This window comes from Neoarius graeffei, chromosome 19 (genome assembly GCF_027579695.1).
Source record: "Neoarius graeffei isolate fNeoGra1 chromosome 19, fNeoGra1.pri, whole genome shotgun sequence".
Taxonomy (NCBI): Eukaryota; Metazoa; Chordata; class Actinopteri; order Siluriformes; family Ariidae; genus Neoarius; species Neoarius graeffei.
Window position 1 is genome coordinate 8693544 of NC_083587.1, and position 16716 is coordinate 8710259.

General features: G+C 40.0%; 2 protein-coding genes across 2 annotated transcripts in view; both read left to right on the forward strand.

Moving 5' to 3' along the window:
* Positions 1-6800, forward strand: part of LOC132867696 (zinc finger protein 883-like) — a 57453-nt gene extending 50653 nt beyond the window's left edge. Inside the window, exon 6 of the mRNA XM_060900706.1 lies at positions 4991-6800. Coding sequence (XP_060756689.1) covers positions 4991-6504 — 1514 coding nt within the window. The 3' untranslated portion in view covers positions 6505-6800. The remainder of the gene's footprint in view (positions 1-4990) is intronic.
* A 2055-nt stretch (positions 6801-8855) lies between these two features.
* LOC132867783 (gastrula zinc finger protein XlCGF42.1-like) lies at positions 8856-9482 on the forward strand. The gene has a single exon (XM_060900786.1). The coding sequence runs from the start codon at positions 8873-8875 to the stop codon at positions 9116-9118; it is 246 nt and encodes an 81-aa protein (XP_060756769.1). The 5' UTR covers positions 8856-8872; the 3' UTR covers positions 9119-9482.
* Positions 9483-16716: the final 7234 nt, after the last annotated feature.

Below are 16716 nucleotides of genomic sequence, written 5' to 3' on the forward strand. Positions count from 1 at the left end.
GAGGTTATAGAGGTTATTTTCTGCATCATTTCGTGACGTTTCTGAGCCTACCAGTGTTTCTGGGATGAAAGCTGTTGTACAATGCAGTCTGCAATAACTAGAGCATTCCCCAGAGAACTCATTTTGGCCTGTTCCACCAACCAGATAGGTCTTCTCGATCATATGACCATGACCAACCAGAGAGGGTGAAGTCTATCAGCTTCCTTTGAGACACGTGAAGTCCGCCCACTGCATATCTTGCTATTGCAAAACTGAATACAGTGTTGCTGGAAAGTTTGTGAACCCTTTAGAATTTTCTATATTTCTGCATAAATATGACCTAAAACAACATCAGATTTTCACCCAAGTTCTAAAAGTAGATAAAGAGAACCCAGTTAAACAAATGAGACAAAAATATTATACTTGGTCATTTATTTATTGAGGAAAATGATCCAATATTACATATCTGTAAGTGGCAAAAATATTGCCGCTTTTCCACTACAAACGCGGCTGAGTCGAGCTGAGCCGTGCCGTGCTGAGTCGGGCTGAGTCGAGCTGAGCGGGGCTGTTGGAGTTGCATTTCGACTACAACCGCGCTGAACCGTGCTGGCTGGAAGTGGGTGGACACATTGGGTGGAGTTAGCGAAAGTGGGTGGACGTCACGTGATGTCGTTAAGCAGCGCAAACAGTGACATCAGTGAGCTTTTAAGCGGTAGTCTCACGACCCGGAGAGTAAACAATAAACATGGAGGACATGGAGTCGTTAGTGTTGCTGGTCTTGGTGCTGTGGCTTGTTGTCACCGACCACGCCAACAGATACTGGCAAGAGCGTATAGATGAGGCGAGGCGCATAAGGCTTCAGAAATTCTCGTAATTCGTAATTCTCCTTCTTCCGGGTTTGCGGTGTTTACAGATCCCAGCGTGCTCGCGGGGCGTGTGTGGGCATGTGAGGGCATGCACAGGGGAGTGTCTGCTCACGCCCCCAGCCTCACTCGGCTCGGTTTGGCTCGCTTCAGCCCCACTCCAAAACCGTGCGAGTTTTGGGGGCTAAGCAGGGCTGAAGCGAGCTGAGTCGTGCTGTTCTTTGGTAGTCGAAACGCGAGCCGTGTCGGGCTGAAGTGAGCTGAAGCGAGCTGAAGTGAGCTGAAAAAGGGTAGTGGAAAAGGGCCATATGTGAACCTTTTGCTTTCAGTATCTGGTGTGACCCCCTTGTGCAGCAATAACTGCAACTAAACATTTCCGGTAACTGTTGATCAGTCCTGCACACTGGCTTGGAGGAATTTTAGCCCATTCCTCCATACAGAACAGCTTCAACTCTGGGATGTTGGTGGGTTTCCTCACATGAACTGCTTGCTTCCGGTCCTTCCACAACATTTTGATTTGATTAAGGTCAGGATTTTGACTTGGCCATTCCAAAACATTAACTTTATTCTTCTTTAACCATTCTTTGGTAGAACAACTTGTGTGCTTAGGGTCGTTGTCTTGCTTCATGACCCACCTTCTCTTGAGATTCAGTTCATGGACAGAGGTCCTGACATTTTCCTTTAGAATTCACTGGTATAATTTAGAATTCATTGTTCCATCAATTTTGGCAAGCCGTCCTGACCCAGATGCGTCAAAACGGGCCCAAACCATGATAGTATCACCACCATGTTTCACAGATGGGATAAGGTTATTATGCTGGAATGCAGTGTTTTCCTTTCTCCAAACATAATGCTTCTCATTTAAACCAAAAAATTCTATTTTTGGTCTCATCCGTCCACAGAACATTTTTCCAGTAGCCTTCTGGCTTGTCCATGTGATCTTTAGCAAACTGCAGATGAGCAGCAATGTTCTTTTTGGAGAGCAGTGGCTTCTCCTTGCAGCCCTACCATACACACCATTTGTTGTTCTGTGTTCTGCTGATGGTGGACTCATGAACAGTAACATTAGCCCATGTGAGAGAGGCCTTCAGTTGCTTAGAAGTTACTCTGGGGTCCTTTGTGACTTCGTCGACTGTTACACGCCTTGCTCTTGGAGTGATCTCTGTTGGTTGACCACTCCTGGGGAGGGTAACAACGGTCTTGAATTTCCTCTACTTGTACACAATCTGTCTGACTGTGGATTGGTGGAGTCCAAACTCTTTAGAGACGGTTTTGTAACCTTTTCCAGCCTGATGAGCATCAACAACGCTTTTTCTGAGGTCCTCAGAAATCTCCTTTGTTCATGCCATGATACACTTCCACAAACGTGTTGTGAAGGTCAGACTTTAATATATCCCTGTTTTTTAAATAAAACAGGGTGCCCACTCACACCTGATTGTCATCCCATTGAAAACACCTGACTCTAATTTTACCTTCAAATTAACTGCTAATCCTAGAGGTTCACATACTTTTGCCACTCACAGATGTGTAATATTGGATCACTTTCCTCAATAAATAAATGACCAAGTATAATATTGTTGTCTCATTTGTTTAACTGGGTTCTCTTTATCTACTTTTAGGACTTGTGTGAAAATCTGATGATGTTTTAGGTCATATTTATGCAGAAATATAGAAAATTTTAAAAGGTTCACAAACTTTCAAGCACCAGTGTATATAGTAAACCACAAGATATTGTTGTAGTTTTATTCATCATGCCCAGCTTAACTAGAAGTAGTGTGAAATGCATGTCCTGTGGATCCCGAGTGGCACAGCAGAAAAGTGTCATCCTCCCCATCATCCAGATATTGCCACTTTCAAATCCTGATGACGCCACAATCATCTGTGGTTGGGAGCTCAAGAGAGCAAAATTGTCTGGGCTCTCTGGGAGGGAGAGATGGCATGCTCTCTCTTCTCTGCCCTGTCAGTTACACTGGCCAGTCATGGGTGTGAGAGAGCACATTTAATAGGAAGTAAGTGGATTGGGCTTTCGTCCGAGTGTGCTTTGCAGCCCCCTGACATTGTATGAGTAAAACATGGTCAACTGGTGTTTCTTGTCTTGGAGGAAGCACATGATAGCCCTCCCTGGTTGGTAGCTGTTATGTGATACTGGAGAGGAGTCTGATGGGTGGGAATTGGCCATGGCTAAATTAGGGAGAAAATTGGGGAGAAATCGGGGGGGGGCAATGCCCTGTCACAGCAAACACATAATATAGGATAATGTTAGACCTCCCCATATTACAGAAACACTGGGGGCGGCATTATAATACCTTCAGTGCAATATAACCAGCTGGCTGGAAAGAAGTTAGTTGAACACGCACATGCAGTGTGTCTGAACCAAGCGAAGTTGTTAATTGGATAATGCAGATGTCAATCAAACCCATCAACCATTATAAAAATCAATTGCAACACATTTGCTTTATTTCAGGAGCATATGTGATGGTTATATTATCAAGCAATAACAGTTTTAGTATTTTTATGGAATTCAATAATTCCACAAGAGTCATACCATGGAGAACTTATCTTTTTAATTATGTTAAATTTTAGCTCCTTAAAGTGCATATCACGGGTAAATTCAGGAGCAAGATCAATGTAATTCTCCTATTTTATATTAAACTTTGGTCAAATATCTATAACATTCTGCATTCTCTTAAATTTTTTTACCTTGCGCAATACCAGAAAAATTCAGTTGAAATCAAGCCATTTGAGGCAAGTCGGTCTGCCTCTGGAAAAACTTGACATTTGAATTTCCCGGCAAACACTGATTTTCGTGATGTCGCGTGCGGAACGCCTCCCTCTGAATCCTACATCAGCGCTGGTTTGTTTATGAGAAAACGACCTGGTGGTTTTCTGCAAATTTCTTCAACGTTATCACGTAATTATTAAAATGGTTAATAGATGTATCGTAGGAGGGTGTAGCAACACCAATCATGATGGGATTAGTACTTATCGTTTCCCAAAAGACTGGACAATGAGAGAGAAATGGGAGCGCTTGGTCTACACAGGCTGTGCACTTAAACCGTGCAAGCGCTCGCAGCCTACTGACGCTTCCGCAGGTGACGTCACGAATCTGGCTCCAGACTCCCTTGGGATTTTTCCAGACGCATTTTGTTATTTGATTTTTTTTCTGCTGTCAACAGATGGTCTTGTGCAAAATTACCCTTCTGGATGAATGTGTAAAGGGACATACTTTTCATATATAAAATAAATAAATTGGTCCAGGATATGCACTTTAAACTCTTGCAGCTGAAGAACTTCAACATGTTAAGGAACAAATAGTGTCTGATGAATTAACGAACAATTAAACACATGGAGGTTTGGTTGCTTTACTACTACAAATCACACAGTGGCATTCTTCAAATACTGCAGTAAGGAAATTCCTACTGCTGCAGACCTACTTGAATGCCATCTGAACCGATGCAGTGTGTCCCTTTTTTTTTTTATACGCCTACATTTAAATTAAATGACTATTGTTATATGTCTTAATTTATGGATGTTGGCTTGCTTTCATCATTTACATTAATATGAATCATGGGGCTTCACAAAATCCCACAAAACTTAATTTCATGAAATTAGTGTGTAATTGAAATTAATAAGTGTTTTTAAACTTGACAACCTAATCCATATAAAAAAATCCAGATAGAAAATACATATTTGCTTGTGTAAATGCTACTAGAAACTATTTGCAAATAAATCTATCCATATCCAGTTTGATAAGGCCCATTTTTGGATCTTTCAGAACCTTGAGTGTGAGGGCTGAATTTCCTTCTCAATCCTGGATGAGATGTAAATAAGGCATTGCCATTACCTAGACTTGACATGATGTCGAACAGGAACCAACAACTCCCCTTTGGTCGCTCAGACCCATGGGGCTATGGCCAATGCTGTGCATAGCTGCTGTTCCAGGACCTTATTGAATCTCCCAGTATTCCAAGCTAGAGGCTGCTATATCTTAGTACGCAACCTTTTGTTTTTGTCTCCGTCTTAATTCATGTAGAATCTTGATTAAGTTTCAGTAAAAACACTCCTTACATTGGGTTAGTGTTGTTATATTTTACAATCTTGTTGCATTTCATGTTCAATTTGTTATTGTTGTCCTTTCATTTCTCCAGAAGTAAAGAACGCTCTGCTGCAAGTCTTTTCATGCTCCACATGCTCTCGTTCCGATGCATCTCCAATTTACCTCGACAAGCATATCAAGAGATGCTACTATGAAGAGTACGTGAGACTGCGAGAATCAGGAGAGATTAAATATAAGCTTCAGATCCCCTCCAAATGCTCCAGTCGTCAACCAACATCAACTGATATTATCCATTCTGATACTTCCCATAATGATATACAGAAGGAAATTCACCACTGCTCAGATTGTGGAAAGAGTTTTAGTTCTCAGAATGCACTCAAGACACACCAGTGCAGTCACACAGGAGAGAAGCCGTATCACTGCTCACAGTGTGGGAAGAGTTTTACTCAGCAGAGGAATCTCCAAACACACCAGCGCATTCACACAGGGGAAAAGCCGTATCACTGCTCACAGTGTGGGAAGAGTTTTACTCAGCAGAGGAATCTCCAAACACACCAGCACATTCACACAGGGGAAAAGCCATATCACTGCTCACAGTGTGGGAAGAGTTTTACTCAGCAGAGTAACCTCCAAACACACCAGCGCATTCACACAGGGGAAAAGCCGTATCACTGCTCACAGTGTGGGAAGAGTTTTACTCATCATAGTAATCTCCAAACACACCAGCGCATTCACACAGGAGAGAAGCCGTATCACTGCTCACAGTGTGGGAAGAGTTTTACTCATCAGAGTCATCTCCAAAAACACCAGCGCATTCACACAGGAGAGAAGCCGTATCACTGCTCACAGTGTGGGAAGAGTTTTACTCAGCAGAGTGATCTCCGAATACACCAGCGCATTCACACAGGAGAGAAGCCGTATCACTGCTCACAGTGTGGGAAGAGTTTTACTCAGCAGAGTCAGTTCCAAATACACCAGCGCATTCACACAGGAGAGAAGCCGTATCACTGCTCACAGTGTGGGAAGAGTTTTACTAATCAGAGTGCTCTCCAAAAACACCAGCACATTCACACAGGAGAGAAGCCGTATCACTGCTCACAGTGTGGGAAGAGTTTTACTCAGCAGAGTGATCTCCGAATACACCAGCGCATTCACACAGGAGAGAAGCCGTATCACTGCTCACAGTGTGGGAAGAGTTTTACTCAGCAGAGTCAGTTCCAAATACACCAGCGCATTCACACAGGAGAGAAGCCGTATCACTGCTCACAGTGTGGGAAGAGTTTTACTAATCAGAGTGCTCTCCAAAAACACCAGCACATTCACACAGGAGAGAAGCCGTATCACTGCTCACAGTGTGGGAAGAGTTTTACTTATCAGAGTGATCTCCGAATACACCAGCGCATTCACACAGGAGAGAAGCCGTATCACTGCTCACAGTGTGGGAAGAGTTTTACTCATCAGAGTAATCTCCAAACACACCAGCGCATTCACACAGGGGAAAAGCCATATCACTGCTCACAGTGTGGGAAGAGTTTTACTTATCAGACTGCTCTCCAAAGACACCAGCGCATTCACGCAGGAGAGAAGCTGCATCACTGCTCATAGTGTGGGAAGAGTTTTACTCATCAGAGTGATCTCCAAATACACCAGTGCATTCACACAAGAGAGAAGCCGCATCACTGCTCATAGTGTGGGAAGAGTTTTACTTATCAGACTGCTCTCCAAACACACCAGCGCATTCACACAGGAGAGAAGCCGTATCACTGCTCATAGTGTGGAAAGAGTTTTACTCGTCAGAGTGATCTCCAAATACACCAGTGCATTCACACAGGAGAGAAGCCGGGTCATTCCATGCCAAATCAACAAGAGGTTATGCTCAACCATCTCAGATTTCAATGAAATTTGGAGGGCTCAGAGATACTATTAAAAGAAGTTAATCCCCAAAACTTGAGCTTCCTATCACCAATAGTTTCAGAGATACAGGCATTTGAATTTTTCAATTTTTTTTGCATTTTGCTCAAAACATACATATTTCAAAGTGCAGTATAATCTTTATTATGCAAGATAGAAACCTAAAATTTTGCACAGAGAGACTCAATGTCTTGTACTACAAGCTTCAACTTAGAATTTCAATGGTCATTGTATATTAGATGGTGATTTTAACAAGGAAATTAAAAAGACAAATTTGCATTTTTTGCATTTTTAATTCATTCTGGAAGCTTGCCTGTGGCAGTAATGCTTAAACTAAGAATGTTATTCAAATCTACACAGAAATATCTACCAATTTCAGTTTTACCAAGTCTCCACTATTCCTAGTTTGTCTGTAATAAGGTTTTGAAATTCAACGATTTCTAAAACATGCCATTTTCAGTAGCAAGAAATCCAATGTGGGATAGCAGTTAGGAACTTGTAAATTTTTTTCAGTAATCCCCAAGACCCATATTTTATATTTCCTAATTTTTGTTCTGTGTCTCAAGTATTTTTAAACTACAGGGGTTTAAAAAATCCATTTTCACCAAATTCGAATTTTTGATATATTTTCATATAACTGATATTTGAGGGTTAATAAATGCTTCAATAAGGCTCAAGTAGGTTAGGAGACATGTTTCTCCCTCAATTTTAAATACAATTTCAATTAATGCTCAGTATTAATTATTTGTAAATTGATTTTAATCTAAGACTGTGCAACATTAGCAATCAATGACCAGCTATTGTGTACCAGTCAACAGCCAGCCTTATCAGTATCAACACAGCACAATAGGTGACCTTTGATACCAGAACAGGTGGCTCATATCTTATAGTTTTAGAGTCTGTAAACTGCATACTTGTTCAGATAACATTTATATTGCTTGGATTATATTAAATACATTGTAATACAGAGCACTGAGAAAATTTACCAGTGTTATTAACTGAATGTGTTTCTTTGCAAGGATTGGATATTTTGAATAGTTGACTAGGGAATTTAATTGTAGTTGCTTTCAATTTGAGATCAGTATAAATGAGTTTGTTCTTAGACATCTAGAAATGGCTGAACTTCCTCCCTGTTCTATAGGAGTTGGACTAAAGAAAGATTCTGACTGCCACAAAGTAACATACAACAGAAATTGTAAGTTAAGTGATTTATCTGAAAAATGACTGACTTCTTTAGTTTTTATATATATATTTACTGAAAAATGTGAAATGTTCATATATTATTTAGCTTATTTCAAAATGATATTTTTAAAGCCATATTTCTGTGACATGAACACAAGTAAAATGTTTCCTTATCTATACAAATCATTTAGTTGTATTTATCAGTCCTTAATCATCAATAAAATGGAAATATCAAAAATTTGAATTTGGAAAAAATGGATTTTTTAAACACCTGTAGCTCAGAAATATTTGAGACACAGAACAAAAACTTGGAAATATAAAATATGGGTCTAGGAGATTACTGAAAAAGATTTACAAGTTCCTAACTGCTATCCCACATTGGAATCCATGCTACTGAAAATGGCATGTTTTAGAAATCGGCGAATTTCAAAACCCTATTACAGACAAACTAGGAATAGTGGAGACTTGGTAAAACTGAAATTGGTAGATATTTCTGTGTAGATTTGAATAACATTCTTAGTTTAAGCATTACTGCCACAGGCAAGCTTCCAGAATGAATTAAAAATGCAAAAAATGCAAATTTGTCTTTTTAAATTCCTTGTTAAAATCACCATCTAATATACAATGACCATTGAAATTCTAAGTTGAAGCTTGTAGTACAAGACATTGAGTCTCTCTGTGCAAAATTTTAGGTTTCTATCTTGCATAATAAAGATTATATTACACTTTGAAATATGTATGTTTTGAGCAAAATGCAAAAAAAATCGAAAAATTCAAATGCCTGTATCTCTGAAACTGTTGGAGATAGGAAGCTCAAATTTTGGGGATTAACTTTTTTTAATAGTATCTCTGAGCCCTCCAAATTTCATTGAAATTTGAGATGGTCGAGCATAAATTTGTCAGATATTTGTTGATTTGGCATGGAATGACCCAGCCGTATCACTGCTCACAGTGTGGAAAGAGTTTTACTCAGCAGAGTAATCTCCAGACACACCAGCGCATTCACACAGGAGAGAAGCCGTATCACTGCTCACAGTGTGGAAAGATGTTTGCTTGTTTAGTTACATTGAAGACCTTCAAGTGCACTAACTCAGAGACATTGCATGATTTAAAGTTGTCAAATTAAATATGGTTATTTAAGTTTTGACTGAAAATGACCTGTACTTTGAACTTTATTTTTCATGTTACACTGGTCAACAATTTTTCAGAAGTTGTCTGCTTCAGAGACGAAATTGGCTATTATGAAATTTGGTGTGTTGAATTAGAAGTGACAGCTAATCAGCTGATTGGCTGTGGCTTCCAAGATATTTAAGATTTTAAATGTTATACTTATGTACATTGTGTAGATCGTAATGTTTTAAATATAAATTGTAAAACTGGGTATCTTCATGTGTTTATGGTCGGTTTACATGATATTTCACCTGTTCTCTTTATGTAACACTAGAAAATCAGCAAAAAGTTTATATAAATAAAATGTATTATGAACCAAATTGCAAAAACCAATTATGTATTAGTAATGAATAGGTTTTGTCCTTATTCTGTGTGTACGCAGTGGGGTTTTTATTTATTTATTTATTTATTGTCAGCTTGTATTCATGAAACGGAGCATCTCTTGTCGAGCAAAGACTTGATCTCGAGTGCATAGCACTGTATGAATTTTTTTTTGAGCTGATATAAGACCAGTTTGTTCAGCGGAGTGATGTCAGTTGACTTATGATTGCATCATCAGTGACTTCTAAGAATAACATAATGTCATGTATGATGCAATACCGGCTTCAGATTGCATCATTCATTGTTTTGCCAAAAAAGTAAGTACTGTCCAAACCCACTCATAGATTTATTCATAGAGCCAATCTTGAAAACGAGCCAATGAACAATTTTAAGTTTCATTTTCGTTCTCAGCGATCCAGAGTTAGTAAAGTTTGACTATATTTATTTCAGAAGCATTTTGGCTGTAGACCAGTGTTTTATGACTGTTTTAAAATATGTAACCTTATAGTGATGTTTAAAATGAGACTGTTAATGTTTTGCTCTTAAGTAGTCATTAATTACCAACATACAAATAATGATTTAACTGTAACACTTATCAGTGTAGTACTGCAGCATGAGACTAATTGTTCATGGAATTATTACTGATCAGGATTTTAATGTTTAATGGAAATGTCGATCAAACCAAATGAGTACGGAGCACTTAAATGAAGCTCGTCCAACTATATACATCCACCTCGTCTCACTGGTTGAGGAGAAGGCATCAAAGTTGTTTATAATAATGTAGGAATTGTACAAAAACCTGAACAAAAATTCAGTATGCTTGAAGTTCTTTATCCTAATGTATGTAGCTAAAAAAAAAATCTACGCAGTTGATTCAACTAATTATTTACAGATCCGTGGTTTAAATTCTGAAGTTGTTTCTGAATTTGCGGAATTTCTCAAACCTGGTTGTATCTTTAGACAACAAATTAAGTGTTAGAGACATTATTTGTTTTGATCACCTGGAAGACTGAGAACAGCATCCGTGTCCATTCTAGATTCAGTAGGGGTAAATCAGAATGTCATAGGACCTAACCCTATTTTTGTTCAGGTTTTTGTATGATTCCTAGTGGTCACACTCTCAATCTAGCACTTGCATTTGTATTAAATATAGAAAATATAGTCATACTTCCACAGTCTGATGCTCCCTCAGACCATTACCTCATCTTTTTTGAAATGTCTTAACAATAATATATGCACCCTGCACACCATCACATCAAAAGTACATTCACAGCAACTACTGTATAAAGTTTTATCAGTAGTTTCCCAGAGTTATCAACTATGATTGGACCTCACAGAACTTGATCAGACAACTGAATGCTTCGAGTCAACATTCTGCTTTACTTTCGATAATGTAGCTCCACTTAAAAGAAAATAATTCAGGAGAAAAAAAAAACCCTAGCACCTTGGTATAGCAATCACACATGTAAAATTAGAAAATGGTGTCAAACAAAATTGATAGTATTCCAATTAGCATGGAATGAGAGCCACTGGAACTCCAGAGACAAGCTTCTAATGCTGTTTGTTCAATGTTTCTCTCCACCATAATAGAAGATTATAAAAATAATCTTACATTTTTATGGAATGCTTTTGCAAAATTAACTAGGAATAAGACCACCACAGAAACATGCAAACCTTCAATATGTAGTAGCGATGGCTTAATGAAGTTTTTTTCAATGGCAAAATTGAAAATATCAGGCAAAAATATCAAACTATTAATTTGAAACGACAATTTGATAGGTATCCAACACTATGAGCAATGATTTGTGTTTTACACTCCTTAAAGAGACCGAACTAATTTCACTTATTCAATCCAAATCTTCAACTTGTGTACTTGTGGGGATTTTTTTCACCCCTTACCTATATGATTCTTTAAACAAATAACACCAGAAGCAATCAAACCTCTTTTTGAAAAACAATCAGTTATTCTTTTAGCAATGGCTATGTACCTAAATCCTTTTACCTAGCAGTTGTCAGACTCTTGATTAAAGAACCTAACCTCAACCCTTGTCAGCTGTCCCATTATAGGCCAATATCAAACCTCCCTTTTATCTCCAAAATCCTAGAAAAAACTGTGGCATAACAGTTATGCTCATATCTACATGGGAATAACATCCATAAAAGGTATCAATCAGGATTTAGATCTCATCATAGCAGAGCCACAGCACTGGTTAATGTAGTAAATTACCAACTAATGGCTCCTGATCGGGGGTGTGTCTCCTTGCTTGTGCTGCTTAACCTTGGTGCAGCTTTTGACACCACTGATCATTCCATTCTGCTGGATAGGCAAGAAAATGTCATTGGAGGTAAAGGAATGGTCCTCTGCTGGCTCAGGTCTTATTTAACTGATCATTGTCAGTTTGTATATGTAAATGGTGACTTTCGTATGCATGCTAAAGTAAAGTTTGGTGATCCAGAAGGTGCTATCTTTGGCCCACTCCCCAAAATAGGCTACCTCTGGTTAGGATTAGGGTAGGGTGAAAGTTTTCCATTGCCCCAGCAAAAGCTGGGGCCTGCGTTCTGCACGGGCCTGTCCAAAGTCCATCTACTCTCTCACCCCCCACAGCCCAGACACCACACTCCCAAGCAAACAATCTTTCTGTACCTTAATCTGGATGTTGGTCGAAGGGGTTGGTGATCAGTCTAATGGTCCTCAACCAGGGTTCGGGAACGGGATCAGGGGAAGGTCTAGATCCAAGATTTGATTTTAGTAGTTGAGATTAGGTTTAAGGGTTGAGGGGTTGGGGTTAGGGTTGGGTACTGGGATCACGGCTAAGTTTAGGTGTAGAGGTTGTGGTTAGGTTCGGGGCTTGTGGGGAATAGCCCTTAAAACAAGTCTGATTGACTGGATACCCCCACTTGGCTTGATTGGCTGCTTACACTCAGAGCCTTCTAATTTTGTATACAATACCTTGACCCTTTTACTAGCAATGATTGCTGTTTTAACCTCAAAACCCTCTAATTCTTGACCCATGACCTTAACCACTTAACTAGCCATAATTGCGTTCTTAAACTCTAAATGTTCTGCTTCTTAACCCAAAACCTTCACCACTGATCAGCAATGATTGTGATTTTTGACCTCAAAATTCTCCGTTTCCCAAGCCAAGCCCTTGCCCAATGATGGATACAATTTAGATAGATAGATAGATGCCTGCCCACCCCCCTTTCTCTGGTGGGTCCAGAGTTGGAATTTGTACTCAAAAGAATAATCCCTGAATCGGGAAAATTCAGTGTCAAAAAATTATGTTCTATAGCAATTTAGTTTCTTGTGATGTTCTTGGGGATTCCTACGCCATCCCCTATGTCGTGCATTGACCATTTCTAAGATGAACCAAGCCTTCTGTTGCAACATAGGCTCCAGCTTGCCTGCCACCCTGTAGAACAGGATAAAGCGGCTAGAGATGATATGAGATGTTGGCCTTGGCCTTAAGTGGAGCCCGGTACATGAAAGGGTTAATTGGTTCACCTGCGCTAATCAGCGGAGCGCGCATGAGTGGTCAAGTGTGTATGGAAAGTTTAGAAGCTTGGAGACGCCAGCAGGCACACGGTTTTGGAAGATTGGAAGCTGCGTTGTCGCACGCTTGTGGATTACTTGTCAGGAGTTCGTGGATGTGGATTTACGTGCTTGTAGGATTGACTGACTTTTCTGGTTGGTGAGAATAAGGCTGAACTGCTGAACGGGCCACCGTGCTCGCATTTGAACTTGAGCCGCCGCGCGCACTTTACAAACTGAACCGGCCTGTGCGCGCGCTGCCTTTCGCTTTTCCTACTGCGCTGTGTTCAACCTTTTTAAGTTAGTAACGAACTTTTGTGTTTAAAGCTTTTGAGTTAAGTTTCAATATGACTGAGGAAGAGACTGAAGACCAGGATTTCTCAAATGAACGAGAACTGTTTAAGTTAATTGTAACACGCAGAGGGAAGCTTGGTGTTCTAACACATAAACGTAACAAAATCAACAGCCTTATTGAATCCGGCCAAGATAAAGAAACTGTTGAGAAACAAATGAAGTTATTTGAGGCATTTTTCGTTGAGTTTAATAACTTGCAAGCATCAGTACAGAGATCGATAAAAGAGGACTCTGAAAGAGAGGCCGATCATACAGACTGGTACGAACCAAAATTTCAGTTTTACAAAGACTTCTGGGATGGCGTTATAAAATGGGTTCAGTGCGAACAAAGTGATGAAAAGGAGGAAGCGGGTGACAAGGAAGAAGAGGGACAGTGTGAACGTGCCTTCAATATTAAACCCCAGGATAGCGCATCTCAAACAGCTCCCAGTGTTCCGCAGAGCTATAAAGCAACACGCGTTCTCATGGTGCGTTTACACGTAGCCGGATATCTATGAAGACATTTATTTATGCGGTTGCACCTCTCATTTACACATAAACAGAGGTTTCAGTCACTGAAAACGGATATCTTTGAAAACTCCGTTGTCATGCCTGCGTGTAAATAGTGGAAAACGGAGTTTTAGGTTTTCCCGACGTCACGATATGCGTCACAGAACAATATTTGCGTCAGGCGCTCAGTATTTTGGTTTGATGGTCTCATGGATGCAACACGGGTGGTCGTCGTTTTTACATATTTGCAAACACTTTTGGTTTGTTTGCATTTGCAAATAGGACTACAACTGCTTTATGAGGAGCAGAGGAGAAGAACTGCGAGGAGGGTCGCAGTTTTTCAGGCACTTTTCCTCCCACCAAGACAAAGGCTTGCTGCTTACCAATGTCACCGCCGCTTTTGGATCCGACCCGGGCGAACTGCTGCCTGGTGGCTAAACTTCACAAATGAAGTTGTTCTCCCGGAGGAATGGCACGAGAACTTCCGAATGTCGCAATCATCGCTGCTCTCGCTTGCGGAGTTACTGCATCTCTACATTGAAGGCCAGACGACTGTCATGCAGAGCCCAGTCAGTGTATTGACAAAATTAGTAGCCTGCACCCCATATTATTTAGCTGATGAGGGTAGAATACGGAAAACGGCAAATACATTCGGGCTCTCTAGGTCGATGGTTTCCATAATAATCAGACAAGTGTGTAAAGCGATTACTGTGCATCTTGGTCCTAAGTACATACGACTGCCGACAACAGAAACTGCTGTCCAACAGCTTGTGCACGGATTTCAGCAAGCGCACGGCCTCCCCCAGTGTCTAGGTGCTGTAGACGGTGCACACACACAGAGATAAAACAACCTTCAGCCAGTTCTACAGATTACATTAACAGGAAAGGCAGGTATACTTTAAATATTCAAGCTACCTGTGACTACAAATAATGGACGTGGTGGTGAAAGGTTCAAGGTATTTTTAATGTCCCCTGAGGGCAATTAATTTTGCAGCCAGCAGAAAAAACACGCACCAACAATTAATACAGTCACAATTGAGACATTAACCAACCATAAATAATTAGAACAATAAAAACATTCATCAAGAAGTGTTTAAAAGGACGGTTACAGTAGGTAAAAAATGAGTTTTTGAATCTGTTGGTTCTACAACCTTTTAAAACAAATCTGCGTCTGGATGGTAAAAGGGAGAACTCTGAGAACAGGGGGTGACTGGGGTCAGCTAAAATTGCCTGTGCTTTTTCGAGTGACCTGATTTTATGGTGAATGGAGATATTGTTCAGGGGAGTATTGGCAATTTTGCTACAGAGACTGATGTTAAAAATACGGTTCTTGTTTTTCTGTGTCAGCAACCCAAACCAGCAGATAAAAGAAAAAGTAAGAACAGATTCAATAAAACAACTGTAAAACATTCTCATAAAACTGCTGTACATGTTAAAATTCCTTAGTTTATGATAAAAAATGCATACGTTGGTGAGCTTTCTTGCATACAGTGTCCACATGTTTGTCAAAAGTAAATCTGTAGTCGATTATGGTACCCAAGTATTTATACTCCTCCACAACTTCAATTACCTGATCACTAATATATGCAGGGGAGATGACATTTGTTTTTTCTAAAATCAATGATCATTTCTTTAGTTTTACTGACGTTTATGTCTAAAAAGGATGACTTACACCAGTTAATAAAATCAGACACCACTGAGCAATGATCAGGATCATCTGACTTTAAAAGAGACACAATAACAGAGTTGTCAGCAAACCTTAAAATATGCCATCCTGTGTGCTGGCTTTGACACAAATTTGTGTATAAAACAAATAAAAGGGGGGAGAGAACACAACCCTGCAGTGAACCAGTGGAGGAGAGCAGAGCATCAGATAAAACATTGTTGACCCTGACACGTTGGGATCTGACGGTTAAAAAACCCATCAACCAAGAAATAAGACCAGGGTCAATGTTATGTGTGTTCTTTAACCTTTTAGCTAAAATATGTGGCTGGATACAGTTAAAAGCAGAGGAAAAATCAATAAAAACAAGACGTGCAAAGGTGTTAGCTGCCTCAAGGTGTGAGAGCACCAAGTTCAGTAAAGTGCATATGGCATCGTCCACCCCTCTACCTGGCCTATAGGCGAATTGCAATGGGTCCAAGCCGGTTTTCACAGTGGATAATAGTGCATTCTTTATCTTCTCAAATGACTTCATAACAAGGGATGTAAGGGCAATAGGCCTTTAGTCATTCAGCTGTTTTGGAGCTCTGTTTTTAGGGACGGGGACAATAATGGAATCTTTCCATGAGCAAGGGACCTTATTGAGATGGAGGGAGCGTCTAAAAATATAGCAAAAAATATCAGACAACTGATCTGCACAATTCTTGAGTAAGTGGCCACTGATACCATCAGGGCCTGGACTTTTCCTCTCCTTCACACCCTGGAAAAGTCTCCGGACCATACCTTCCTCAATGTGGATGGGATTTTGGCCCACTATCACAGCCTTAAAATGGGATTGTTCCACTGCAAAGTTGTGTGTATTAAAACGATTATAAAAAACATTCAGTTCATTGTCAGACATGTTGCCATGGGAAATAGGACATTTTTTGGTTTTCATACCCATCATGGATTTCACCCCTTCCCATGCAGGGCAGGAGCAACTGGCACAAAGCAGGTTCTCCACTCTATAGCTACACTTGACAAGCTTAAGTTCTTTCTTAACTTGTTTTTGTAGCTCTCTATACTTAGTAGTGTCCCCCTGATTAAAACAAATGTTACACTGATTTATTAAGTTTTTAACTGATTTTGAAATCCATGCTTTGTTGTTCGGAAAGAAAGAAACCTGTTTGAGTGGAATAACCAAGTCCTCACAGAA